This window comes from Nelumbo lutea, chromosome 1 (assembly GCF_056320005.1).
Source record: "Nelumbo lutea isolate HS-2025 chromosome 1, American lotus-T2T, whole genome shotgun sequence".
NCBI lineage: Eukaryota > Viridiplantae > Streptophyta > Magnoliopsida > Proteales > Nelumbonaceae > Nelumbo > Nelumbo lutea.
In genome coordinates, this window is record NC_142684.1 from 117,147,247 (window position 1) to 117,174,911 (window position 27,665).

Sequence of the window (27,665 nt, forward strand, 5' to 3'; positions counted from 1 at the left end):
CCAACTTAGTTGGGTAGGGAAATTGTTGGACCAAAGCCAATCGAAAATACTAGAAATTGACCAACTCAGGTCAAGTTGGGTCAATTTCATTGGTTTGATGAAAGGGGATAGAACAATCTTGGATTTGAGATCACTAGATCCTAGATACAACAGAGAAGAAGAAGAAGAAGAAGAAATCTCATTTGTCAAATCTTAGATCTCAAATATGAGATCTACATTTCTATTGTTGCCAGTGAATGATGAATCCTCCTCCTCCTCTTCCTTCTTCCCTCCTTCCTTCTTTTCTTTCTTTTTTCCTTTCTCTTCTTCCTTTCATTCTTTTCTTCTTTTCTTATTTCTTTCTCAGTTGACAACTAGGGGTGGATTCAAGCCGAGCCAAATAGCTAGCTATTCAAACTCGGCTCGTCAAGGTAGTACAAGAATCAAGCTTGTTCTTATTATATATACTATTTTTCTATAATTTATTATTATTATTATTATTATTATTATTATATGTAGCTATTTGAGCTCGGCTAACGAGCCAAGCTTTATTAGACTCAAACTCGGCTCGAAGCTCGGTTGAAACCAAGCCAAGGTCAAATAGCTCATGAAGAGCCCAGCTCGTGGCCACCCCTACTGACAACCATTCTTTCTTTTCTCATACAAGACCAAATGTCTAAAAATAGGTAATAATATTTGCCCTAATAATCCAAACAATTCGAGCCTTTCGACCTGAATAATCAAATCACTAACTCGAAAATCAATGGCCACAACGATTCCATTTCTGAGTCAATTTTTAAAATCTTGGTCTAAATTGAATTTCCTGCCCACTGCTCTATACCCACACTCTACCCTCCTAAATTGCAGCCATTGAATTTCCTACTTAGAAGAAACATCGGAAACATCTCCCCGTTAATAATATGTAATGAGATGAGATGTTTTCCATTTGTGTATAGGTAAGAGTTGTCGTGGATGGGATATCCGGACTCCCTCAATCCATATTATTATCAGGACGGGATGGGCTCCCTATAGAGTGTACCCCACACACGCCCCACAACCCATCCCCTCTGTGAATTGCGAACATCTCCCCATAAAACGAGGATCGATCGTGGGGAGCACTCTATGGGAACCCACAATCACGAATTGATTGTTACCACTTACCAGTTTAGCCGTGATTAAAAAAAGGATTATCAGTCACTGACGAGACCGGATCTGTTCACAAGACGCCTCACACTACGCACATCTTATCATGCATTTAAGTTACTATTAACGGGAGATATTCTCAATGCACGGTGAATGTGTTTGTGATCTGTTCATCTGTAAGGAGCAGATCCCGTTCCGTTACTGACGTGGGTTTCATAGACCTATTGCTTTGCATCAACCGCTTTTGTAGCCCTATTGCCTTGCACCGTTGATGCATTTTCAGGTTCAATAGTGATCAACTATTTAATGACGGATGCAGAGGTTTTTATTTTAATTTAGTAGGAGAGTTGTATCTGATCTTTCTCCCTTACACAGAAGTAGAAGTGTAACACCAAACCGCTTTGAAGTCCAAAGACTCCGAAAAGAAAATCTAACGAAAATATTTAAAACACAGACACCCGCTCATTCTCTCTCTCTCTCTCTCTCTCTCTCTCTCTCTCTCTCTCTCTCTCTCTCTCTCTCTTTATAGCTCAGAATTTACTTGGTAAATCGCTCTCAAGAGGAAATGAAGGACGACGATGCATCGTCACCAATGACGAAGAAGGATAATAGCGAGGAGGTACAAGTTCTGGGCCTTAGCCGCTATTCTACTTCTCGCGTTCTGGTCTATGTTCACTGGAACTGTTACCCTCAAATGGTTCGCCAGTAACCTAAATCGTCTCTCCGACCACCTCAACACTCCAATCCTCGACGATGTCGATGTCTTGGTACGCTTTACATCCTCCTTTAAATTTCTTTTATTCATTCTAAATTTGCATGTGCATGCCCCAAATTATTGGATCTTGGTCTGAAATCTGATTAACTTGCCAACGACACAGGAAGTAGAGGAGAGGGAAAAGGTAGTGAAGCACATGTGGGATGTCTACACTCACAGCCGTCGGATCCAGCTATCGCGGTTCTGGCAGGAGGCCTTTGAGGCTGCGTATGAGGATTTGGTCAGTGATCTACTTGGTGTCAGAGATGCTGTCATCTCTGAGATTGCTAAGATGTCCATGCGCTCCATTGATTTCGAACCACCTCATGTCCAATCAGCGGTCTATATCTTGTCTTTGTTTGCTTTCCTTTTCTTCACCTTCCTCTTGAGAGCTTTTAAGCTTCCCTTTTTGGAAATTTATGCCTGGATGTTGAACTTAGCCTGTTGGAATGTCGATTAGCTCCTGTTGTTTGCAGTTACTTGTTCATACTATTTATAAGAAAGATTTGGGAGAGAGAAAAAAAATTGATTTATTCATTGATCTCGACAGTATATATATATATATATATATATATATGTGTGTGTGTGTGTGTGTGTGTGTGTGTGTGTGTGTGTGTGTGTGTGTGTGTGTGTGTAACTAACTAAGTACACTTGTACAAGACAACTGTACACATGGAAGAATCTCCTAACTGATACGCTCCCTAAAGTTGGAGAACGAGGATGACGGATGCACAACTTAGGAAGTAAGGAGAGGAACCGGTCACGGCCAAGAGCTTTGGTAAGAATATCAGCCGGTTGTATGGATGATGAAATGTGTGTTGCAGCAATGATCTTGGAGAGCAACTTCTCACGAATGAAATGACAGTCGATCTCCACGTGTTTCGTTCTTTCATGAAACACAGGGTTGGCAGCAATATGAAGAGCAGCTTTGTTGTCACAGAATCATCGCATGGGCTGAGGATGAGGGAGACCAAGATCTAAAAAGAGGCATTTAAGCCATAGAAACTCAACAGTTGCAGCTGCCATGGACCGATACTCAGCTTTAGCTGATAAGCAGGCAACAATAGATTGTTTTTTGGTTTTCCAGGATAATGGTGAAGAACCAAGAGTGGTGAAGTAACTAGATGTTGATTTCTGGGTAGAAGGGCACCCTGCCCAATCAGAACCACATTTGGCTCACAACTGAAAATCACAGTTGGCAAGTAGCAGAATACCATGCTCAGGGGATCCCTTAAGGTATCGCAAGACATGCATGGCAGCATCCCAATGTTGTTGGCGTGGGTCTCCCATGAACTGGCTCAAGATGTGAACTGCATATGTTATCTTTGGATGAGTGATCGTCAAATAAATGAGACGGCCAATTAGTCTTCTATATTGGTGGGGACATTTAATTGGTGGACCAGCATCTTGTCCAAGACGATGTTGTTGCTCTAAGGGAAAAGCACTGGGTCTGCATCCCAACATGCCACAATTTTTAAGGATATCCAAAGTTTATTTGCGCTGACTCAAGAAAATGCCATTAGAGTCTCGAGAGACTTCTATCGCCGGAAAATACCATAGTGTGCCAAGGTCCTTGGTGGGAAAACAATTATGGAGATATTCTTTGAGCGTCGTAGTCCAAGATGGATCATTTCCAACAATAACCAAGACATCAACATAAGCAAGAATAGCCAAGAAACTACTAGGCCAAATGTATGTAAAGAGAGAATGATTAGCCAATGATTGAGTGAATCCCCGTTGTTTGAGTGCATTTATAAGGATCTCAAACCAGTTACATGAGGCTTGTTTGAGATTGTAAATAGACTTGTTGAGTCAACAAACGCGATTATCTCATGTTGGAAGTAAGCCGGGAGGAGGGGTCATATAGACTTCTTGTGCAATTTTCCATGGAGGAAAGCGTTGTCCATGTCCATTTGGTGAAGTTCCCAATCTCGGGCAGCCATCAAGGCTAACAAGCACAGCACAATAGTAAATTTAGCTACAGGTGCAAAGGTTTCCATGTAGTCCACCCCAGCCATTTGAGTATAACCTTTGGCTACTAGACGTGCTTTGTAGTGCTCAACTGAACCATCAGGCTTTCGTTTAGTACACCAATTGTCAACCAATAGGAACTTTACCTGGTGGAAGAGGTGTTAAAGTCCAGGTTTGTGTTCTTTCTAGAGCTATAAGTTTCGTTGCCATGGCTTGGCACCAACAAGCAAGTTTGTTGGCCTGAATGTAAGTTGTGGGTTCAGTTGGTGAGTCTAGAAGTGTAGTGGTGAAGGCAGATATGATCCATGGTAATACAATGAGATATGAGATGAGCAGTGGAAGGTGGATTGGAATTTGAAGTGTAGTCAATGGTGGGTTTGATGGTAGGACAATGAAAATAAGCTAAGTGAGGAGGTGGACGTTTGGTAAGGGTGGGTCATGTTGTGGTAACTTGTATGGGAGGTTCAGATTGCACACTAAGCAAGCCTTCTTGACTTGAGATGGTTGAGGGACTATCATCAGAAATGATGGGCTGCAAAGGGTTAGTGGGAGGTGAAGAGAAGGTGCCCTCTGTGGGTAGAGTGGTGGTAACCATTGCCTCAGTTTGATTTACGAGGAAATGAGCACCAACATCCATGGCTGAACGAGGAACCACTGGTGAGGTGTCAATTGGACTGAACTGTAAATGGGAACTTGTTCTCAAAGAAGACCACATCACGAGAGACAAACATCTATTGAGAGCTTAGATCATATAGGCGGTAACCTTTTTGTCCTGTTGGATAGCCAATAAAAACACAAGAAACAGCCTGTGGCGAACTTGTCTCGACCATGTTTGAGAGTACTGGCATAACAAAGACATCCAAAAACTCGGAAGTGCTCATAAGTAGGTGGTTTGTTGAATAGTAATTCAAAGGGTGTCTTGTTACCCAATAGTGGTGTGGGTAAGTAATTTATTATGGATACTGCTATCAGTATGCATTCACCCAAGAATTTAATCGGTAGATTGGCTTGGAAATGTAGAGCCCCTTGCTACTTCAAGAATGTGCCAGTGCTTACGCTCAACTACCCCGCTTTGTTGGAGGGTGTCGACACAAGAGTGTTGATGCATGATACCATTAGTAATAAGATATTCTTGCATCGGTGCAGAAAAAAATTCAGATCCGTTATCAGACTGTACACACTTGACATGAGCATTGAACTAAGTATGTACCATAGAACAAAATTGCTTGAAATAGAAGTAGCAATCAGACTTATATTTCATCAAGAAAACCCAAGTGGCTTTAGTGCAATCATCTACTATTGTCAAAAAATATTTGGCATCAGATAAAGATGGAGTGCGATAATTGCCCCATATGCCACAATGAACTAGGTCGAATTTGCTTGAAGCTCTACTTATGCTTATTGGAAAGGGTTGTCGAGTCAGCTTGGATTGTAAGCATGTATCACAACACTTGTTTGGGGTTGTTGTGATTTGCAAATTAGGAATCAACGATATACAATTGTAAGAAGCATGTCCTAGGCGGGAATGCCACAGGATTGAGGAGGGATGTGTTGATGTAGAAGCTAATGATATTGACGATGAAGCTGATGTGGAAGTTGCAACTTCGGTGTGAGGTACAAAATGATACAAACCATCACGGACTAGACCCACTCCAATCAATTTCTTGGAGGTCAGGTCTTGTATAGCACAAAAAGTAAGGAAAAACATAGCCACACAATTCAAATTAGCCGTGAGTTTACTAATGGAAATAAGGTTGCATTGGAAGTCTGGGATGAACAAAGTGTCCATCAAAACAATCTCAGGTGTAAGTGAAACATTTCCTTGGCACTGTATAAATAACAAAGTGCCATTAGGTAGCTGCATCGGTCGTGTAGTGAAATGTTTTGTAGTTGTAGGAACCCAAGGACCTGAGCCAAAGGGCACCATACAGTCTGAGGCTCCTGTGTGTAATATCCACTGAGAACGAGAAAGAGTACCTACAAAGTTTGCCAAGGCTCCCTGATTCTCACCATTTAGCAGATTCATCAGTTGATGATATTGTTCTGTAGTTAATCCATAGACCTTTTGCTATGATACTAGAACACTTGATGATGGGAGTTTGGGGTTTGACTTGTTCTTATCAGTGATTAAAGGCCTTCCGGATTGCTTTGATTCCCAACTAAGCGGGTAGCCATGCAGTTCATAACATCTATCATTGCTGTGTTCTGTTTTCTTGCAATGATTTCACTTGATCTTGGGGCGATCTTTAATGCTTTTACTATTGCTGGGTTTGGATGGAGCTACATGAAGAGTAGCTGCTTCCATGATCGAGCCTTGATGTGAGACTAATTTTTGGTGTCTTTCATCTTGTGAAACCATGGCATAAACTTTGCTTACCGTGGGCAAGGGTTCCATACTCAGAATGTAAGATCTGATATTATTAAAACGGTCACTAAGTCCCAACAAGAACTGATAGACCTTTTCTTTATCCCTTTCAACTTGGAAATCTTTTGAAGCACCACAAGAACAGGGGCATGAACAGATCAGTCCTTGTGTGTAGATTGAAAGTTCATCCAAGATTGCTTTCGATTTTGTGAAATATGTTGAGGTGGCCAACTTGTGTTTAGTTTATTTTCTTTTAAATTAAGATGTTGTTGGGCCTTGGGCCCATTAGTTTTTATTTTTTAAAGAGCTGTAATTACTTAGTCTGAGTTGCCGCCCTACTAAGGGCATCTTTGTAATATCTCATACTTAAGTTAATTATAAATAAAATGAGGGGCTGGCGGCTAGGGTTATGTTAATCTATCCTAGTCGACCTTCTTCTCATTTCTCCCCTTTTCTCTCTTGTTGAAATTCCCAACTTTCTACTCTTCCTTTCACAAGAAGCTTGGCCGAAATCAGCACATAAGGCTTTCTACTAAATAAATGGAGACGAAGAGATTCTCCTGTCGTAATAACGCCAGTTCCCACTTCAGTTGAAAGATGCGGGGTGCGTTCTCTTGAGAAAACCGCTCTTCAAGATCTATCCAAATCTCTCAAGCGCTTTCTACATAAGCCACACTTTCATGCAATTCTTTTGCCAAAGCATCGTAAATCCAGGAAAGTACCATAGAGTTGCATTTCATCCAGGCATGACGTTCTACAGTCTTTGTCCCATTCAGTTTCTTTAGTGTGCATCGACGAATCCAATCTTGTTCTTCGCCCAAAGTGCATTCACCATGGCCCTTCTCCAGGTTGCATAGTTGTCGCCGTTTAATGGGCAAGAAACAAGAACCATTCTTGAACTGTCTGATGCACTCAAGAAATATGGTGAAGACAGGTTTGTGTAGGCTGGATATCTGTTACCTGTTTTTGTTGCCATTTCTACAGAGGAGGAGTAAGAGAGGAAAGAAAAAAAGCAAGGGATCGTTTTCATAGAGTATTACAGACTTCGTGAATGCCCGAAACTCTGATACAATATAAGAAAGATTTGGGAGAGAGAAAAAAATTGATTTATTCATTGATCTTGGCAGATATATGTGTGTGTCTGTGTGTGTGTGTGTGTGTGTAACTAAGTCCACTTGTACAAGACAGCTGTACACGTGGAAGAATCTCCTAACTGATTTAGTTATCTGTAATACTATTGTTGGTTTATATTGGGTCTATTTAGAGACTTCGAGGAAAACCGGAATTTCCTTCTTTTTCTTCATAGGTTTCTGCATTTTCAATTTCAAATCAAGGATGGTTGTTTTAATGTTTTTTGTTGGCGGTGAACATAAATTTCCCAAAGAGATATATTTCTGCTTTGTTTGGTTTGATAGAAAATAAGAGATAAACAGAAAGTTGATGGGTGATTCTTAACAAAATTTGTGAAATTACTTCTGAACTTTCCCTGAACTTTCTGTTTCTCTCTTACTTTATTCAAACTAATCACAACCTTCAAGTTCAACTTTTCTTGGGTTTTTGGCTTTACTATTTTGACTATTGACTTTTGAACTTTATTCTGTAATCTAAAGGAAATTTATTAAGATCAATTTTTGTCTTGGCAGGGAAGTGTTCATGTTGAGGTCTTGTTCGGTACATGATGCCACATTTTTTCTGATTAATCTTATTGAAAACGGAAATATCCATTTAGTTGAGCTGCTGCAAAACCAATTTAAGCAGAGTAATTGAATGGGGAAAATCAGCTTCAAACTTGAGACCTTTATTGATCCTTTGCTATTGTTATTTGTTGTTGTTATTTCTATTGTTTTTCATCCTCAATTACCATCTTAATCATTTGGTCGTGCTCCTAATCTTTTTTTAATTCCCAACTTAGGTTGCATTGGGCATTCCTTATTTTAAGGACTTGCCTCCTTTTTGCAGTTAAAAACTCAGTGTTCATAGGGAATTTTAACTGCAAAAAGGAGATAAGTCCTTAAAATAAGGAAGGCCAAATGCAACCTTAAGAGTCTTTCATTACATGAGCCTTCTATCATTCAATTGCTTCTTATTACTCTACTTCTATCAATAATGGCTAGACTAGAATGACCATTAAGGCACGAAAGAATGACCATAGTTCTTTTAAATGTTGGACTCTTTATTAGAGTTTAGGTTTGATCTTTCAATCAAACACATTCTAGTTGCTAAAGTAGATATAGATCTGATTTCTCTGTTTAATATTAATAGCATAGTTGTCATTATAAAGAATGACTTAATGTTTATTTGGAAGACATGCACACTCTCTTAATCCACCAAGGAAAATTCATAAAAAGAAACTAATAAAAAAATCATAAAAAGAAATGAATGATAAAGGAAAATATATACCAATTGGATGGAGTCAATGGCGGGTGTTGAGCATGGGAAAGCGTTTGTAGTGTGAAAGCTTAATTCTGCTTTTGTCAACAGTATTTCCTTTTTTTTTTTCTGTTAAATCTTGAAGAATGCATAATTTGGGTGCCTTGTAATTGGGATAATCCATTTCAATTGAACCTAGACATTTACAGTAAGATCCACCGTGGAGTTTAGTTTCTGTGTTTTAAGTCATGTGTCTACATACACCAAATGGTGCATAAGTTTTTGGTATCTCTAACTTGCCCGTTGAAAACATGTTAATTGATTCAAACATTTTCTTCTCAGTAACTTGCATTGAATATTGCACATCTTATCAGCCCCTTTCCTAAGACTTCTATTGGTTGTCCAAGGTGTATGTTAGACATAAGCATGCAACCTAGTTGATAAACATTAGTTTCTCTTTTCTTAATGCCTAATAACATAAAATAGCTGATATCAGTGTATCTGATAGACTATTACCTAAATTTCACACAATCTTATTTATGAAAATGATGTTGATTTCTGGTGTTTGTTTAGAGTGCTCAAAAGACAAGAAATAGTCCCAAGCAAGCAGCAATGGAAAGCAAGAAGAAGCAGATAACATCAGCTAGGAGTAGTAATTGAAATGAAAAGCATTTTTGGACTCACAAGCTTTGGTTATTCAAATGGTTCTCAAAAACACCAAACATATCCGATTAAAATTCCAACTCACTTCATTTTTTTTACTTAAGAAAAGGAATAAGACTTCTTTTTTTTCATTGTACAACGAACAATTTTTAAAATCACAGGATTTTTTATGTCTTTTTCATGAAAACTATCTAGAAAAGTAATTGGATAGAATAGCTTCGACCTTGTCAACTGATAGTGATCGAACGAAATCCGGATAAATACCAATACCTATTACAGGTAGAAAAATAAAGAATACATGCAGTTTTTCATTTCTTCACAGAGAGAAGCTAAGGATCCTTGGAGACAGTTCCAATTATCTTTCATCTTTTCTCTTTAAACATTTTGTGGCCATGCATCTCCTTGATTAGGTGTGGATTGGTGGACGCAAAATAGGTTTTGTAGCCAGATGGATTCAAGTACATTTTGAAACCTTGCTAAGAAGTTTCTTCAGTTGCGAGGACATGAGCAAGCACCACTTGAAGTTTTGGAGCATTGTTGTTTGTCCCTTGCCTCTAGTGGTGAACCCCATGTTATCTCAGTGTTATCTAAGTTTTTATATGTATATTCATAGTTTCATACTTGATGTTTGAATTGATGGTAATATGCGAAAGCAATAAGGCTTGATTGTCTTAATGATCGCAGTTTGTAATATCTTTTCCCTGTAGACTTTCTCTCATCAACCATGCAAAAGGAGATATGGTGGATAGTTCAACCAGGAAAGGTGATGATAGGTGTGGTTGGACAATTCTGTTGAATCTGTTAGTCATTCAAACGGTTCTTTTGCATGGAAGGAACATTAATGGCTCGAGTCTCTCTCTCTCTCTTGCTGGTCAGAATCTATTGGTGACACTTCCTTTGTTCTTTTAGGGGTACTTAAAAATCAAAGGATATCATTTTGGTGTAATTGGGTTATGCAATAATATAGAACTAATGGGCATTAAATATGGAAAGGCAAGGTCTATCACATCCAACTTTCCCAATGTTGTATGGAAGATGATGAGGGCGGATTTAGCCCTCTAATGATATTGTGACACATGGCACCTCATAACAACTAGGTGACACCTGGAACCACTTTGGCAACAACTTGCCATACCCAAGTTGATGGTGTCTCACCTAGCAGCCCAGGCGCGACTTAGCCCTGGTGCGGCCTGGTAGCCAGCACAGGTACGACCTGGTGGCCCGGCATAGGCATCGAGTTGGTAGCCTAGCACAGGCATGAATAGGCGTAGCCTGGCAGCTTGGCCCAGGCGCGACCTGGCGACTTGTAAGACATGCTCGCCGACGAATTTGGCATGCATATCCTAACACTCCCACGATCCTTGGAAGTTAGCCCACGTGCCGAACGATCTGGAGGGTGGTCAACGTGCATGGCGATTACTTCCAAGAATCTTGAACCACTTAAACGACCTCGTAGAAATCTCGTATATGGTGCGTGAAGCCCACGCCAAACAATGCCTATATAAAGGCACCAACCCTAATAGCAATAGGGTGAGTAAAAAAGTAATCAAGTTCTACCTCTCAAACTTTGTGATCTCGTCGGGTTAGCCACCCCGGGTCCTCTAACATTTGGTCCCTTGCAAGTCTCTAAAGAGCAACGAATCTCATCAATCGAGCTCGCCACTAGGCAGCCTTGCACCTGGTCAACCCAACACCTCACAGGCAGCTCGACACCTATGCAGCTCCACTTCGGCCTCTGAGTCATTGGTCACTTGGAAGCAAACCAAATGACGAGGTACTTAGCTAAATGAAAATTATATGTGACTAGGAACGATTACATCAGAAGAGATTATTGGATTGTTAAGAAGCAAAATGCCCTAAAAATGAGTATAGTGGACATGCAGACAAATTATGAGATGGTTGAGTGGCAATGTAAAAGGGTTTCTATTAGAAATCAGCGTATGAGTAGGTCAGTCAGATGTATCACTTCCACATTTAAAGCTCAAGACAAGTGGATAAATCAAGACATTTTACTATACAGAAATTGGATTGCTAGGTCATTCTTGGTGAAAAATGTAACCAGAAATTATATTGGTATTTTATTCGCGCTTCATCATGTAATAATTTGTCATGTGCCTAGAGGAGAGGCATAACTATTTTATTGACGTTTTGACTGTTTGCAATTACTAAGACCTAACCAATGAGATCCATTAAGAATTCAGATGTATTTTTAATGGTGGTTTCAGATGCACAGAAGAGGTGATACACATTGAAAAAGGATAAGCATAATTCAATGACGATCACTTTTAATGTCTCATGACCAAAACCCTTTAAATTCTACCAAAATGGAATACCAAAGTACAAGCAGATAAAAAATCAAGATAATTTACTCTAAAGGGGTTGGATGATCAATCATTCTTTCTGGAAAGAACAATTACAGATTACATATCAATATTTCATTCCTACTATATATAATGATTTCCCCATAAGGCATGGCCATTTCATTGTTGTTTGTGTTTTTGTTTGTGTTTGCAATTGTTGAAAGCTTACCAATGAAACCTATTAAGGGTCCAGATGTACTTTGAATGGTCTTTTCATGGACCTAAGTTTTCAGTTAACTCAAAAAACTGCTGCAACAATATAGGCTGACCTAACATTATTAAAATTGTCTAGACTTGGAAGTAGTCATTCTACTCTGGATGTGCATTAAACTTTACTGTTATAAACTAATTTGGCGTTGCTTAGATTTCTTTTTACTTATTGATCTTCACCATCCCCAAATAATTCATAAAGGTATTTGTGTTCTGGGGCATTTTGTTCCGTAGCTTTCTCTACCATTCTAGTTCATGCTTTAGTGATATTGGATTTTCTGTGGGTGGAACTAGTAGTTGTAAGTGGGAAATTGGATACATTACCTTGTTCAGAAATCAGAACTCAAGGTGGTATTTGTTGTTAATTGATGACTGAACCCATATTCCCTAAGTATGGGCATGTTTCCTTTGTAAGGTGTCATAACTCATAACAACCATTGATTCCAAAAAATCAAGACACTAATAAGCCTGAATGAATTTGAGGCATAAAAAAGAATTTGGGTAAAGTTGGGTATCAGGTATTGGGCTCTATATCTGGCCATGGTCATGCTTATTGCCACTTTGTTTCTAGTGTGTCCTTATATGCTCCAGTCTTCTAGTCAAGGAGGATGTGTTTTGACTTGCAACCAACAGAAGCTTCCATGATATACATTTCAATTGGGAATATATAATTAACAAATCCAGCTAATATTGGGAATTAACGAGGAGATCAAAAGGGTGCTATATCTTAGTGGGGTGCGCCAGAACTTCATTAAATTGTCTATATGACCTTCTTGGGAAGAAAAGAATGGCAAAACCTTGGTACTTGTTGGGAAGAACAAAAGTATAGGCTCTGTTTGTTTGCACTACATTTTCATTTGCACTAATACAAATGCAGAGAATGCAACTTTTGGTTAACTTTTGCTTTGGGTTTTACTTTACTTTGCTGTAGGTTTTATTTTATTCCATCCGTTCAAACTGATGAAGACAAAAACTGAATAAAAAATATAATATGATCTGCACACAAATCATATGCACTATGAGTACAAATATTTTTCAATTTTTACTTAGAAAGTGGAATATGAAGTTCATGGGGCTGGCAGTGATGTTTCTGCAATGAAGAGGTGCAACACAATACAAGAAACTGAATAAAGAAGATACTGAAATATCCCCACCTCTACTTTTTTCAGGCTACGAAGTTAAACCTGCTTATCTCACTGTTTTGGTTTATAACCAGATCCGTAACCCAATTTCCATAAAATAGAACACAATTAACTTCTGTTTCTTGTTGCATGTTTTCATTTTGGATCACCATCACCTATCACTCCTCAAATGGAGAAAAAAAGCTAGCTGTCTTGAAACCTTGTTTGGAAATGGTTTTAATAGGCATTCCACTGGGATAGGTCGAAGCTAACTATCATCTGCAAGTTCAGCTGTAGTGCATTAGGATTTTTTTATACCTGCTCATGAAAACTTACTGAGCTCAACTTGGGCCACATTGTCTCATGCCCTAGTACCAGTAGCAGAAAGTGGGAAGTCATGCTAGCCCAAGTGAGGTTTGGTTGTCTTGTTGATTGAACATGCTTAAATTTCATACCCAGGAACAGTTGCACAATTTGTTAACCCTCTTAAGGCTGGAGAAAAGGTGATTGAAGTTGATAAAATTTGGAAGAACATCCGTTTGGAAGAACGGATGATTTGTTAACCCTTGTTTGCCACAGTTTGGAAGAACATCCGTTTTTTACATTCTAGTTAAGTTCTTCCATTTTTACTGCAAAAAAGAAGATTTCGTCACTTCAATGAGCTTTTTTTCAGAAACAAACTATAAAAATTTGCTTTCATTGAGATTTGAACTCAAGACCTCCCGCTTACTAAACGGGTGCTCTAACCAACTGAGCTATGAAAGCAATGATACACAATTATTCTTGAAATATTAAATTCTTCCAATAATATTTTTACCTTGCAAAAAAAATTTCATAATTTTGACTGTTAAATTGCTTTCATTGAGATTCGAATTCAAGACCTCCCACTTAGTAAATGCTTATTCTAACCAACTGAGTTATAAATACGTTGATATAATATGTATCCTTAAATATTAGGTAGGTATATATATCCTGTATTTTGCTGGCTCCATAAACCCTAGTATTGTGATGCAATTATTAAATGCGACCCAATATGAATCCATTACATTACAGATGGACTAGATCCAATCCAATCCAATAAATACTCTAAACCATTTTTGATTAGTCAAATTCAATGTTTGGAGTGTCCAATCTATTTAAATTGGTTTTAATTTAAATTGGTTCCAACCCAAACCTGTTTCATTGACACATGTATTCTTATTTAATACCAATAGACCATATATTGGTTCAATTCGATCCAATCCAATATAAATTATGGATGGATCACGTCCAATCTTATCTAATAAATGCTTTGGACCATTTAGTATAGGCTTGTCCAATTCAATATGTCTTATTGGTCTCTCCAATCTGTTCAAATTGATTTTACTTTGGAGACATCCAACCTAAAACTGGTCCACTGACACCCCTACTTGAAAGAGGTGTTCTATGAGTGGACCAAGATTAAAAAAAAAAGAAAAAGCTTGGTGGCTGGTGCTGTTGATGCCTGTTGACACTCATCTTTGTACTTGGGACATTCTCCTTATAATGTTTTTAGTGTCTTTTGGACAAAGGTTCAAATGCAAATTTAAGAGATATACCAAGTTGCACTTCAGAAGTGTTGGGATAGTGGATTCAAAGTTCAATGCATCAACAAGTTACAACAAATACATGGCATATTGTGTATTGGGTGGGTGGGTGGGTAATGTGATTTTTCAGGGATTGGTACATGGCATGGGTAGAAGAATATTGAAGTATTTGTACAATTCCACTTGTTACACAGAGTGTTGATTGGTGTCATACTGTCGAGTGTATCAACCGATATGAATTGGTGCTCGGAGACACTAATTTTTAAAAAAAAAAATCCAATATTTTAAAAGAATACTTGGGCAAACCCCAAAATGATTTTATCTGCCTTCACCCAACTACAAGACATCCAACCCCTAGTAAATTTTCACAACCGGTAGTTCACTCCTTATTTAAATTTTCACAACTGTTAGTCTCTTGACTCATCCATGGGATCATGTTCAAGCAAAACTCTGGACTCCTCATTTAAATTTTCAGAACTGTTATTCCACTCCCTTACTTCAAACTCCACAAACATTTTTCTAGCAAATTCCACAAACATCTTAATGATCCACTCTCTTTAATATAACAAGTAACAAAGGGTTGGTAGTTACCTTGCTCGGAGGAGACCTTTTCTTGGTGGTAGAAACAACCAGAAACAAGTCTGGCTCTCCATGGATTACCTTCTTGTAAATGGTTCGAGAGGTCGGTGAGCTTCACAACGTCAAGAACATAAAAGAATAAGCTTTTTATTTCAGCATATTCAACTGAAATCTAACGGCCCCTTGGTATGTGTCAACTGTCACTAAAATTAAAATAAATAATGAAAAAACTAGTGGGTAATTAAAATTAGTTTAAGCATTACTGAGACTTGTATTGTTTTTATTTTCTTTTTCAGCATATCCTTCATATTCTTCCACCATTTCACCATGTTTCCTAAGTATATATATATATATATATATATATATATATATCCCAATAGTTTCATTTCACATAAACTATTAAAATATAATATATTATTATTCAAGGCTATTCATGCCTTGCTTTGACATTATTAATGCATTTTTTTTGGATTTCTATATGATTTTCCCTAATATATTCATGCATATCTTAATCATATTCTATTGTATCCTTACATTTTTCATATTCTAAAGCATGCCTTAAAAATAATCGTCTATGAGATACCATTTGTAAAGTATGAAATAAGTGCTCTTGAAAAAATTGGGTGTCAAATGCAAATAAGTAGTTATTTCAATAAGTACTTATTTTTAAGCACTTATTTTTAACATAAACATTCCCAAACATGATCTAATTATCTCTTGAACCTTTAGTAAAATGATTTATAATGGAGAAAAAAGAAAACTACATAAATTTTACAAGTACATCAATAACACGAACAATTGGCTACATTACAAATAAAGTATAAAAATGAACCAATTGTAATTTACATTTACATACAAAATATAATGAACCCATTACAGCTTCTGAATTTATATAAGTCTACACCCTACATTAGATAATTCATATAGAGTGCTTATACATGAATGTATTTTTTGACCAAAAAATCAATTATTAAAATTAATGCATCACAAATTAATACGTATAAATATTAACTAATGCATTATAAATTTATAATTTAAACCAAATTTATTAAATATATAACATATTCATTTCTTGCACTTACAAGTCGTATCAATATATTATTTTTGTTTTTGTTTTGATTAAATTTAAAAAGCATATAATTTTAATATAATAAAATTGTATTATTATGCATCAAGGTAATGCAACTATTGAATGTTTCGCGCTAGGGACAATGTAGGACCCACAGCACTAAAAGACAAAACCAGAGATTCTTTTTGTCTTTCAATGGATCACCCATACGCACAGTAATTAAGTAAGCACGTTGTTTGCTTGGCATTTCTCCAATATGGCTGGCATTTTTGTTATTTATGGAAAGTTCGGAGGCATTTACCCTTGCCATTCCGATATTTATCGGGAGTTGACGTATCGGACATGAGTACATGACTAGGAGAGGAGAAATGCGTTTCCTCCCTCCTACCCTTCTGACCCTCTCTCTCTCTCTCTCTCTCTCTATATCCTCGTTTTCCACATCCTTCTCGAAAACAAACACATCCAACTAAAATCTGAACCGTGCAAGTGTCTCCACGTCATCGATCCGCGTGAATACAATCCAACGGCCAAGAATTACTTCCATGAAAGCACAAAGGACAAAACTTCTCCGAAGTCCGAACCCTTGAACTGATGGAAAGGGTCTAACCCTTCGAACCCTAACCGCGAGCCGCGAATGATCGCCGATAGCGGTTAAGCTCGTCATACTTAAAAGGAGGAGAGAGAGAAGACAGAAGAGAGAGAAACAAAGAAGAGCGTTTAAGGTTTTCGATTTCACCCTCTGGCAGCAAAATAGCACCCACAGACGAGGAGAGGAAGGAGGGAAGGCCATTCCCCTAAAAAATTAGGGTTTTAACTTACTCGGCGGGGTTTGGGTTTCAATTTTATCTCCATTATCGATCTCGAATCTAGGGTTAGGGTTAGGTTTCGTTGCAGTCTTTTTGGGTTTGGACACCATGGTAGGTGTCTCAGAGGCGTGATAACTTGCTTTGTTTGCTTTCTAGGGTTTATGTAAATTTCTGCCATCATTTCTTTTCATCTGCTATTTCTGCAAATTGTTACCGGTATCGATCTTAAATCTAGGGTTTCGATTTTTAATGGACGAGGTATGGGAGAGGGCCGTGGAAGCGGCGCTCGAGGGCCAAACTGATAATGAGTCGTCTCGAACCCTTACTCTGGATGGTGCTGTCAAGTGTGTTCAGGGTCGTCTTCCTCCTCCAAGCTTGTTAGAGAAGTTTCGGAACCTCGAGCACCTCTCAATCGCCAACGTTGGCGTATCGTCTCTAGAGAAGTTTCCCCGACTTCAGAAACTTGAGAAGCTCAACCTCTCCGACAATCGGATAGCCGGTGGTCTTGAATTCCTTGTGGAAGCTGGCCTCGACTCCTTGCGGGACCTCGACCTCTCCAACAATCGAATCCAGTATATCGAAGACCTCGCCCCACTGGCGCGTCTCAGGCTTGTCTCACTCGATCTCTATGAGTGTCCCGTCACTCGGGTCAAGGATTACCGATCTAAGGTTTTTGCCTTGATAAAGTCTCTCAAGTACTTGGATAAGATGGATGCAGAGGAGAATGAGCGGCCGGAGTCCGATGAGGAGGAGGAAGATGAGGAAGACGACGAGGACGATGACCCTGGGAGTGGAGAGGTAGATGGTGAAGATCGGTCTGGAAAAATGAGCAACGGTGGAAGTGTTGGAGGCGAAGGTATCCTCGATGTTGACGAAGATGAAGAGAGCGAAGCCGATGAGGAGGAAACGGAGACTGCCAGAGTTGCAAATGCATCAAGTTCGCATCACCATTCTAACGGGTTCCGTGTGGCTGCTTCCAACGATGGAGATGAGGATGAGGAGGATGTTGAAGATGAAGATGAAGACGATTTGGGGGAGGAGATTGACGAAGAAGAAGGCGAAGATGAGGATGTTGTGGAGGTTCACGAGATTGAGGATAGTGACGATGAAGAAGATGGTGTTGAAGAAGATGATGATGATGGTGAGGAAGAGGAAGATGATGAGGAAGAAGTGGATGATGAAGATGACGATGCAGAGCCCGGGAGTACAGGGCGACTGACTAGCACGGAAGGTGAGATAGATGGTCATGAGCAGGGGGAGGAAGATGAGAACGGGGAGATTGGGGAGGAAGAGCAGGGTGTTGAAGAAGATGGGGAATACGAAGAAGATGATGGTGAGGATGAGGTGAGATTTTTTTCTTTACTTTCCCAGTTGAAATTATTTATCTATCTGTAGTGCATTATTTAATTAGTTCAGTTGTAATCTTCATGCTCGTCTCTTGTATTTCTGTTAGCATTTTCTGAGTTTGATGGTCATGGACAGGGAGAGGAAGATGAGAATGGCGAGATTGGGGAGGAAGAGCAGGGCGTTGAAGAAGATGGGGAATACGAAGAAGATGATGGTGAGGATGAGGTGAGAATTTCTTCTTTTCTTTCCCCGTATAATTTATTTATCTCTTTACGTTAGTTCAGTGGTAGCTTTCATGCTTGTCTCTTGTAGTTCTTTTTAACATTTTCTACTTTAGTTTATATGTTAGGAGTAACTTTTCTTGCTTTCTTTGTTAATTGATATACTCATTTTTAGAATATCATCCATCATGTTCTCCTAGTGTGATATCCTTTTGGAGTTGCCACTTGATGCATGAATGAATCATTGAGACGACCTGTAATATCTGCACTGGAAGTCCTATGAGTTCTACTAACTGAAAATTTTAGTTCTACTGATTGTGTTTCCTGATGTTGCAACTGGTTTTTTAGTTAGGAATCTTAAAATTTGTATAATCGTGCTTTGTCTATTTATTTCCTTCTCCTAATCCTTGTTTCGAGCATTTGTCTGATGTCCTTGGGCTGCCTGATTTTGCTTTAGGCTGCTTGGGTTCATCTGTAAATGGATGGTAATATTTTCAGGCTGAAATAACCGTCTATTATTTTCATCTTTTTTAGGAAAAGATTTACATAGCTCAAGTATTTTAGCAGGGACAAAATTTATATCCATTTTTATGTCGGAGTAAACAGTCTTTGGGGGGGGCGCTCCTGTAAACCAGCTAAGATGGTGTACATTAAAGAGCAGTGTCTTGTAAGGTTAAGTCTAAACATGAGAGGGATGGACTTCCTTTTATGCATGATCCTACTAATATGGAAATTGAAAGTCTTGTGCTGGGTTGAGGTTTACTCCACTTTTGAATGGTATTGGCCTATTTTCTAGACTTTGAATTTATGTGTTGTTTAGTATTGTGTTTTTGTCTTGTGTTTACAAGTGGTTAGAGTTTTTTAAGAAATTTCTTGACGTGGGTCGACTTTTGATGTTCTTGTGAAGCTTGTATGTATTTATGTGATTTTCAAGTCACAGAATGGGAACAACATTCAAGATTACCCTATTTATGTGATTTTCAAGCCACAGAATGGGAACAACATTCAAGATTACCCTATTATGTGCAAAAATATGGCCACTCAGCTCCAAGTGAAATAACAAAATCTGTAATAGCTTTTGACTTTAAATGGTTTACTGGATAAAATCTGTACTAATATGCGGCCAAGATATTTTGATGTTTTAGTGGGTTCAGCATGTGGGCGGGGCAAGAAAGTGTACTCCAGTCCCATATTTTGAACTTTTATGAATATCAGAATATTTTTGAATGCTATCGTGATTTCTTTCTTTGCATGTTTGGTCATCTAAGAGTCATTTCAATTTTCTATTTTTGTACTGAAGTTGAGATTAATTATTATGTATTAGTATGTCTCTTTTACAAGATGAAGAATTGCCGACCTTTTCCCCCTTGGTTGTACTTTTTTGTCACTGCAATTAGATGTGTTGTTTATTATTTATTTTAGGTATACATTCATCATTTGGTTTAAGCGAAAATGAAGTCTAATTTGGGATGATTTTTGGCCTTTTTTTATTCCCTTTTACTAGATGATAAGTTCATTGCTGAGAACCTAGGAGCCTTGAGATACCTCCCACGGCCCCACCCATTTGGATTTGGTCAAAAATTTTGTGGTTTGATTTAGACAAGTGTTTCAATGTGATTGTTATGCCCCTGTAGTTTTAATTCAGTGTCTGGTTGTTATGACAGGAAGAGGATAATGGAACAGAGTACTTGGTTCAGCCAATTGGACAGGGTGAGGATGACGGAGGCGGCAGTGATTTGGATCCAGGCAATGAAGATGATGCGGAGGAGGAAGAGGAAGAGGAGGTTGAAGATGAAGAATTGCATGATGAGGTCCAGCTACAACAACCTCCTCAGAATAAGAGGAAGAGAGATGAAGATGAAGATGAGGATGGTGTGGAGGATGTGAAGTCGTCAAGGCACCACTGACAAGATCAAGGTTGATGATGATACTGGTTTCTTTGTTCTTGAAGAAGGAAAAGAATGTTCAAAGCGGGGGAAGCGGGAGGGCAAAGGGTGTTTGGAGATTGTCACACTTGTCAGTCAAGAGTTGGGAAGAAATACCGGGAAAGGAGTCGTGCTGTTGTGGCCTGTGGAGGGGGGGATAGCTTGCTCGTTCAAAAAGTCGTTGATGTTTTGTCCCCACTTGCATCTCTAAGATAGCCGTTAACATGTTTAATTCAAATGGCAGTTATGAGCGGCTTTCGGTCCTCAGTGTAGTTTCTCAAGGAACAAAGGAGAGAACTTTTTTTTTTTTTCGTTTTTTCACCCTTTTCTCCCCCCTTCTTTACTTTTCTCCTAGCGTTTTCTCTTTTATTTTTATTTTTTTTTTGGGAAAAATTGCTTTGTAAAACATGGGTGCATATATTTGTAGAGAGAGAGAGAGTTTTACAAGTTACATTTTACCTTCATCAGTGTTTTTTAGTTGAAATCGAGTTTGGTGGGCATAATGTTTTTGTCGGGGCCCCGATTGCCATTCCATTTGTCAACTCCTATCGTCTCGTCTCCCTCCTTTTTCGTTTTATGGGTTGGATGGGTTTGTTGGTTGCAGGTTATTTGTAGACCGAGCCGATCCGGGGTAAGAGGGGGGAGGGGGGGTGGGGTGGAGGTTAGGGTACTCTCTTCATGATCACTTTTTTTTTTGGTCTGTGGATGATGGACAAGTGTCAGGCAATCTGTAATATATACGTATATAATGGGGGGCAGGACATTTAACCTCCTATTATGAGGAGTTATGATGGGTGAAGCAAAGCAGTAGTAAGATCGATCATCAGAGCGACACCACCTGCGCCCAATTTGATTGTGAAAGTCCATGATGGATGGATGATGATTCATAAGTTTGCGTGGTTATCTGACTCACCTTGTGAATTGTTTTGATGGATGGATGGAGGATGGATGATCGGAGAGGGGGGGAGGGGGGCATGGGACTGACCGGAGGGTTTCATCCTGCTGCGGGGCGGTCTACATGTATGTAAAATGAAATGTAATTAATGAAAACAGTCTTCTATATATTATTGACAAATTTGATGTGTTGCGTTCACATGGCCTTGTGTACGACTACTGTGTTTGTTTGTATATGTATAATTTATCAAATATCAATTCAAAAAGCGGTACCGCTTTCCTTTTTTCTTTTTTCGTGTGTTGACTAGCTGGTTACTCATTTGCTTTGCATAGACGTATCATGTATACATATCTCTGCCGGGGGGGCTCTGATTTTCTCCGTTACTTTTTCCTGACTACGCACGCATCTCGTCCCTCGAGTCTGCGCTGCCTGGGTCATCCGTCTTCATCAAAGGTTTTGAAAACGACCGGAAACAGAATCGATCTGGGTACTGTTTTTTGGTTCGGTTCAACCATCCGGGTCAAATGGTTTGACATGTGATATCATAAATAAATTGAAAATAAAAAATAATTATAAATACCATAAAAATTAAATAAAATACAGAAAAAGATTATCATATGAAAAATTAAAAAGATCTAAATGTAAAAATAATAAAATAAAGAAAAAAATGCAAAAAATATAGAAAATTGAATAAATATACAAAGAAAAACAGAAAGTAGGATGTGTTTAATCATGTCTTCAGAAAATTCAAAAAATACAGAAAAATTCCAAAAACACAGACAGAAAATTGCAAAAAACTCAGAAAGTAGGATGTGTTTAGTCATATGTTTGCAGAAAATTCAAAAAATATACAGAAAATTTCCAAAAAAATACTGAAAATTGTAAAAAAATACAGAAAAAAGAAAGTAGGATGTATTTAGTCATATGTCTACAAAAAATACAAAAAAAAAATGCAGAAAAATCCAAAAATATAGAAAAAACACAGAATTACAAAAACAAAAAAAAAATACAGAAAGTAGGATGTGTTTAGTCATATGTCCGCAGAAAAAAAAAAAAAGAAAAAAAAAAGAAAAAGTACAGGAAAAAACACAAAAAAGATGCATTAAAAGTGAACACACTTAGAAAGCAGAGGATTAGCATTGCTAGTCAATAGAAACTGTCAACTTATATACAATAGAAGACTACAATGTGGTCATTTCCTTGGAAATGGTTTCCCTTTCCATCAATCTGTGGGCAAATTTCATTTTGAACACAATAGTAGACACGAGAATATAGCCATAAGCATTTATAGAACACGGTAAAAAGTAATAACAAAATGGATAATGGGATTCCAAGGGTTTATCCCTGTCAACCCAAGTCCTTCCCTAAAGTTAGCTCAATCATTTCACGTAGATATTGCCATAAAATTATGCATTCGTAACTTATCAATCACAATACTTAGGTAATCAAAAAAAAAAAAAAATCAGAAACCAAGGTTCAACAAGTATTAAATACAAATCAAACTTCAAGTTCAATATATAAATCGTATTAACCCAATTATCCAAATTCTCAAGATATGCTGGTCTCATTTTTCAATGGTACCAACAACCAAAGTAAGGTGATATTTCATCATCTTCATCTTTAGTAAGTTGTATTTCATCTTCATTTTCAAGTTTGGTGTTGGATATATTTTCCTCCAAGATTTTCTATTGTTCATTAAAGAAATCATCATGATCACTATCTAAACAATGAAAACAAAAAATTAGAATTCAAGAAATAACCAAAAGACTCTTGTATGAAAATGTCTATGATATAATATTAATAATAGTTACTTTCAGTCATAGCTCTTTTTGTTGATGGTGCTTTCATTATTGGAAATGTTGTTTCATTATCTTTAAGTATATCATCATTCTCATAACTATCAAGTAATGGAGGATCCTTGTCATTATGCACTATCCAATCTTCCACAACATCATGTTCATACCCAATTGGGTCAAGTGATAAAATTAAATGCAATGAAAGCATAAAAAATAGACAATTATGAAACATAAAACACTTATCCACCATTCATACGCATGTTGCATTGAACATATATGATGGAGCGCAATCCAACCGGTCTTAGCTGTCAACGACTTCGCCTCTGACTGGAGCGACGGGGAGCCTGAAATGGAGAAGATGAGGGAACTCCGGGGGGAACCCGATGAGATAGCTCCGAAGCTCAAATAGTATTCTCTCAAAGGCAAAGTAAAGACTAGATGGCGCAAAGTTCACATACCTTGTTGCTTGGGGTAGGGGCCTTTTATAACCACTTCGTGCACTCACTCCGAAGCCCCTGTCAGGTCGGGTATGATTACCCTTGCTTTTGTCAGTTCATTGTTGTCCTTTTTGCTGGGACAGAACCGCCACTGCTCTCTGTCGGAGATGTCTCTGTAATTGGAGATGGCGGTGTCAGGAGGGATGGCAGATGACTGTTTGGAGCGCGGCCGTCAAGCGTCAGATCCCAAGTTAGTCAGGTGCGCTGCCCTTGGATACGAACTTCCTCAGTGTCAGGCATGGTACGGTTTGTTTGGTTTTGGTGTCCCGGGGGCGATGTGGTGGAGTGGTAAGCGAGGCGAAGTCTCGAGTTCGGAGTTATGTTCTGTATTGCTATAGGGCAGGCCAGTTCGGCGTAGTGTGTCCCGAACTGCTATAAGGCAGGCCAGTTCGGCGAGGTGTGTCCCGAACTGTTACATGCAGGCCAGTTCGGATTACTGTCTGGCTTGGGGCCGAAGTGAGAGTTCGGGCTCCTAGTAGGGAGTTCGGACCACTGGTAGGGGAGTTCAGTCTGCTGGTTTCTGCGCTTTAGAAATGCTTTTGTGCCGAGCTGTTGCCTTTGCCACATGTTGCGTAACTGTGAGGTCGGGCCAAATCTTCCTTCATCAATTGCCCCCGCTCCTTGCACCAAGGGTCTTGCCCTAGCGCGGGGAGTTTGCGAGGTGGTAGGTGGATTTGTCCCGTTCTTTGAATCTTGACAGCGCGATGTGCTTTGCCAGGGTTCCTCGGTTTTCTAGAGCGTCCAAAAAATGCGGGAGACATGCTTACTGCTTATAAATGTTAACGGATGTGGCAGCATGCGTTTATTTTAAATTTCAAAAAATCGCACCGCTGGGACGTGAAAGCGGGTCTTTTAATTTTGAAAAAAGCACGCCACTGCCGTTTTGAAGAGACGTGTGCTGGTAGCTGTTAGTTGTAGAGAGATGTGTGCGGCGTGTTGTCAGTTTCAGAAAGACATACGCCGTCGCGTCATCGGTTTCAGAAAGACGTGCGCTGACATTTCGATCATTTCAGAGAGATGTGTGCCAATCACGTCTTGATCTCAGGGGACGTGCGGTCAGCGCTAATGTGGGCCGTCGGATTGGCTTTGATCTGCACTGTTGGTCCTTGGTTACTGTAGCTATAAATAGTAGGGGACCCCAGTTGATTTGTCATTTCTGCGGTTTGCTTCTTGAGCTCGCGTCCAACTTTTCAGTTCGCAACTAGGCCTTTCAATTCGCGTCTAGGCTTGTTATTTCGCCTTCAAGGTTTTTGGCTCGTTCCAGTCTCCAGAACCTTCAAAACTTTCTTCCGGTGAGTACCTTCCTGAATCCACCTCTTTTCCTTGATGTCTAGCTTTGATAGCTCAGACGATTCTTCAAGTAGGACTTATGTAGGTTCTACAAACCGAGCCGTATCCCCCAACTACCTTAGTGATCCTAAAGTGGACCTTGAGGATGACCTCGAACCCATAGGCCGAGCCACTTCGGGCAATTTGGCATCTACCTCTTGTCGAGGTCGGATGCTAGACAGGTTTGGTCCTTCGACCATGACGCCCGAGGGGCTTCAATCTATACTTATCTCTTACAATCTGCCTGGGGAGTATACCTATTTCATTCCTTCGGGTAGCTTTCCTTGGGAGCATGGTCCTGATGAGATCGTGATTTTTCGAGAGCAACTCGCTGCGGGGCAACGACTGCCTTTCCACCCCCTTCTTGTTGAGGTCATAAACCACTTTGGCGTTACCATTGGCCAGCTTCACCCGAACTCTATTCGGAACCTGGTGGGGACAGTCTCCCTTTTTTGTGAACAGAACTTCCCTTTAGACTTTGAGATATTCTCCTCTATCTTAATGCTCAAGAAACAAGCGGGTTCTCTTCCGGGGGGAAGACGGACGTATTACCTGTCTCCTTGCCCAAGCTTTAAGCTTTTGCACGAACTTCCTAACAAGGTCCCGACGTGGAAGCGGGACTACTTTGGGGTGCGAAGTGCACAAGGGTGGCCTTTTCAGACTGGGTGGGGTGAGGCCGCTCCTAATTCTGGTGTCACTCTTGATAAAGAGATGGTGAAGGGCCTCCGGCAATGGGCACGACAAGGTTTAAAGTGCCATCAGTACTTAACGGAGGCCAAGCTTATTGCGGCCGACCTGAGTTCGGGTAGGTTTCTTAGCTCACGTTTCTTGTTTGCTTTGTTCTCTTGTTTTTTTTTTCTGATGTCGAACTCTTTTCTGCAGGTGTGATGGACGCAGAGAGGACTCGTGGGGGGCGCCTGTTCCAAGGCATGAAGAGGAGGAAGCGGGTCACCAAGCGAACTCGTACCGAGCTGCCCTAGGATGAGGAGCCTCAAGTTCCAGGCCACTCGTCGGAGGATTTGCCTAGGGAGCCCGAGGTGGCTCCTCCGATGCATGAAGCAGCCGGGGCACCTTACGTTGAGACTACTCACACGGGTGCTCCCGCCTACTCCAGTGCCCCTGCTTACTCTGGGTCTGCTCATGTGCGGGCTGGGCCCTCGGGCTCGGGAGCTCAAGGGGAGTTTCGGAGCGTGTTGTCACCAAACTATGCTCTTCAGAAGAGTAGGGAGGCTACTTTCCCCGAGGAGAACGCGACGTGGACCGATCTTCCCTTGAATCAAGTCGCCTGCCATGCCGTAACTCATGCTATGGTGGTAAGTCAGATTTTGTCTGCCTTCTTCATTTTCTATCCTTCTTGCTGTTGTCGCTCACTTGTTTCTTTTGGTAGGTGAACTCTTCTATTCACGCCTTAGCAGCCTAGGTGGAGAGGAGCTCGCGACAGGTGCGAGCTGCTGAGGCAGCCGCTCATGCTGTCGAAGAGACTTTTTGTGTCACCGAGGTGAATACCCGAGCTACTGAGGCGGCCGCTCATGATGTCGAAGAGGCTGCTCGCGTTGCTATGGCCAGGCAGGCGATGTCTCAGTGGGATGCTGAGGCCATGGGGGTAGTCGTGAAGCACATGGCGGACTTGAGGTTGGACTTATAGCATCAGGTTGAATATCTTCAGGAGGACATCTGGGAGAAAACGCAGATGTTTTCTCAAGGTATTGAAGATGCCAAGAAGAAGGCCGTTGAAGACTACATTGCCTCGCCGCGTTTTGACGACCTGATGGTGGATTCTTACAGAAGGGGATTCAAACTGAGCCAGTGGATGATCCGGAACACGTATCCCGACCTCGACATTAGTGCCATATCCACTTCGTGTATAACTTAAGAGATGGCCAATGCTACCGATGGCGAGCCAGATTCTGAGGGCGAGGCAGGGCCTTCGGGTGTCGTTGAAGTGCCTTCTGATGGGGAAGAAGTAGCTCCGAGCTTGTAATTTTTTTTATTTATGTACTCTCCTTTTTCATGCAATGGAATAGACAATCTTTTCAGTTAAGTGTTGTTCTTTTTTCCGAACTGATTTTTTGTCGCACTGATAACATGCCTGATCTGTTTCTCGCCCGGGTTATTGTACTCGCGCGACCTCGCGCGACTTGTTTCGGTGTTTGATCTCTGCTTCGCTTCTCCGTTTGATTGATATTTTGCCGAACTGATAATATGTCTGAGTTTTCTTTGCTTGCTTATGCCGAGGTTCCTCTTGTTGACTCGGCATCTTGGCCCTAAGGCTCTTGTAGCGATTTCGTCCACTTCGCCTGGTGGTTTAGATGTAGTATCGCCTTAAGTTAATGATGTTCCACGCTTGGGATACCTGTTTGCCTTCTAAGGTTTCGAGCTTGTATGCCCCCCTGAGCGTTCTCTTTACTTTATAGGGCCCTTCCCAATTTGGCACCATAATTTTACGAAGCTTTGCTGCTTTACTCTGGCGTTGTAGTACTGAGCTACCTGCTGTTGGTAGGCCGCTGTCCAGATGTGTGCGAGGTCTCTTACCTCATCCAGTAAGTCGAGGTTGGTACGTAACGCATCTCCGTTCGTCTGATTGTCATATGTTTCTAGTCGCAGTGTAGGTACTTCAATTTCCACCAGGATTACTGCTTCAGTGCCGTAGGTGAGGTTGAAGGGGGTCTCTCCTGTGGCAGTTTTTTCTGTAGTTCGGTG

General features: G+C 40.1%; 1 protein-coding gene and 1 non-coding gene across 2 annotated transcripts; one reads left to right on the forward strand and one right to left on the reverse strand.

The window, feature by feature from the left end:
• Positions 1-13,627: 13,627 nt before the first annotated feature.
• TRNAT-AGU (transfer RNA threonine (anticodon AGU)) lies at positions 13,628-13,701 on the reverse strand. Its single transcript has one exon. It is a non-coding gene; the product is annotated as a tRNA-Thr (tRNA).
• Positions 13,702-16,734: 3,033 nt separating this feature from the next.
• LOC148877007 (Leucine-rich repeat (LRR) family protein) lies at positions 16,735-20,912 on the forward strand. Its single transcript, XM_088980090.1, has 3 exons — positions 16,735-18,299; positions 18,438-18,527; positions 20,188-20,912. Exons 1-3 carry the CDS (start codon positions 17,205-17,207, stop codon positions 20,428-20,430), a joined length of 1,428 nt encoding a protein of 475 aa, XP_088836216.1. The 5' UTR covers positions 16,735-17,204; the 3' UTR covers positions 20,431-20,912.
• The last annotated feature ends 6,753 nt before the right edge of the window (positions 20,913-27,665 follow it).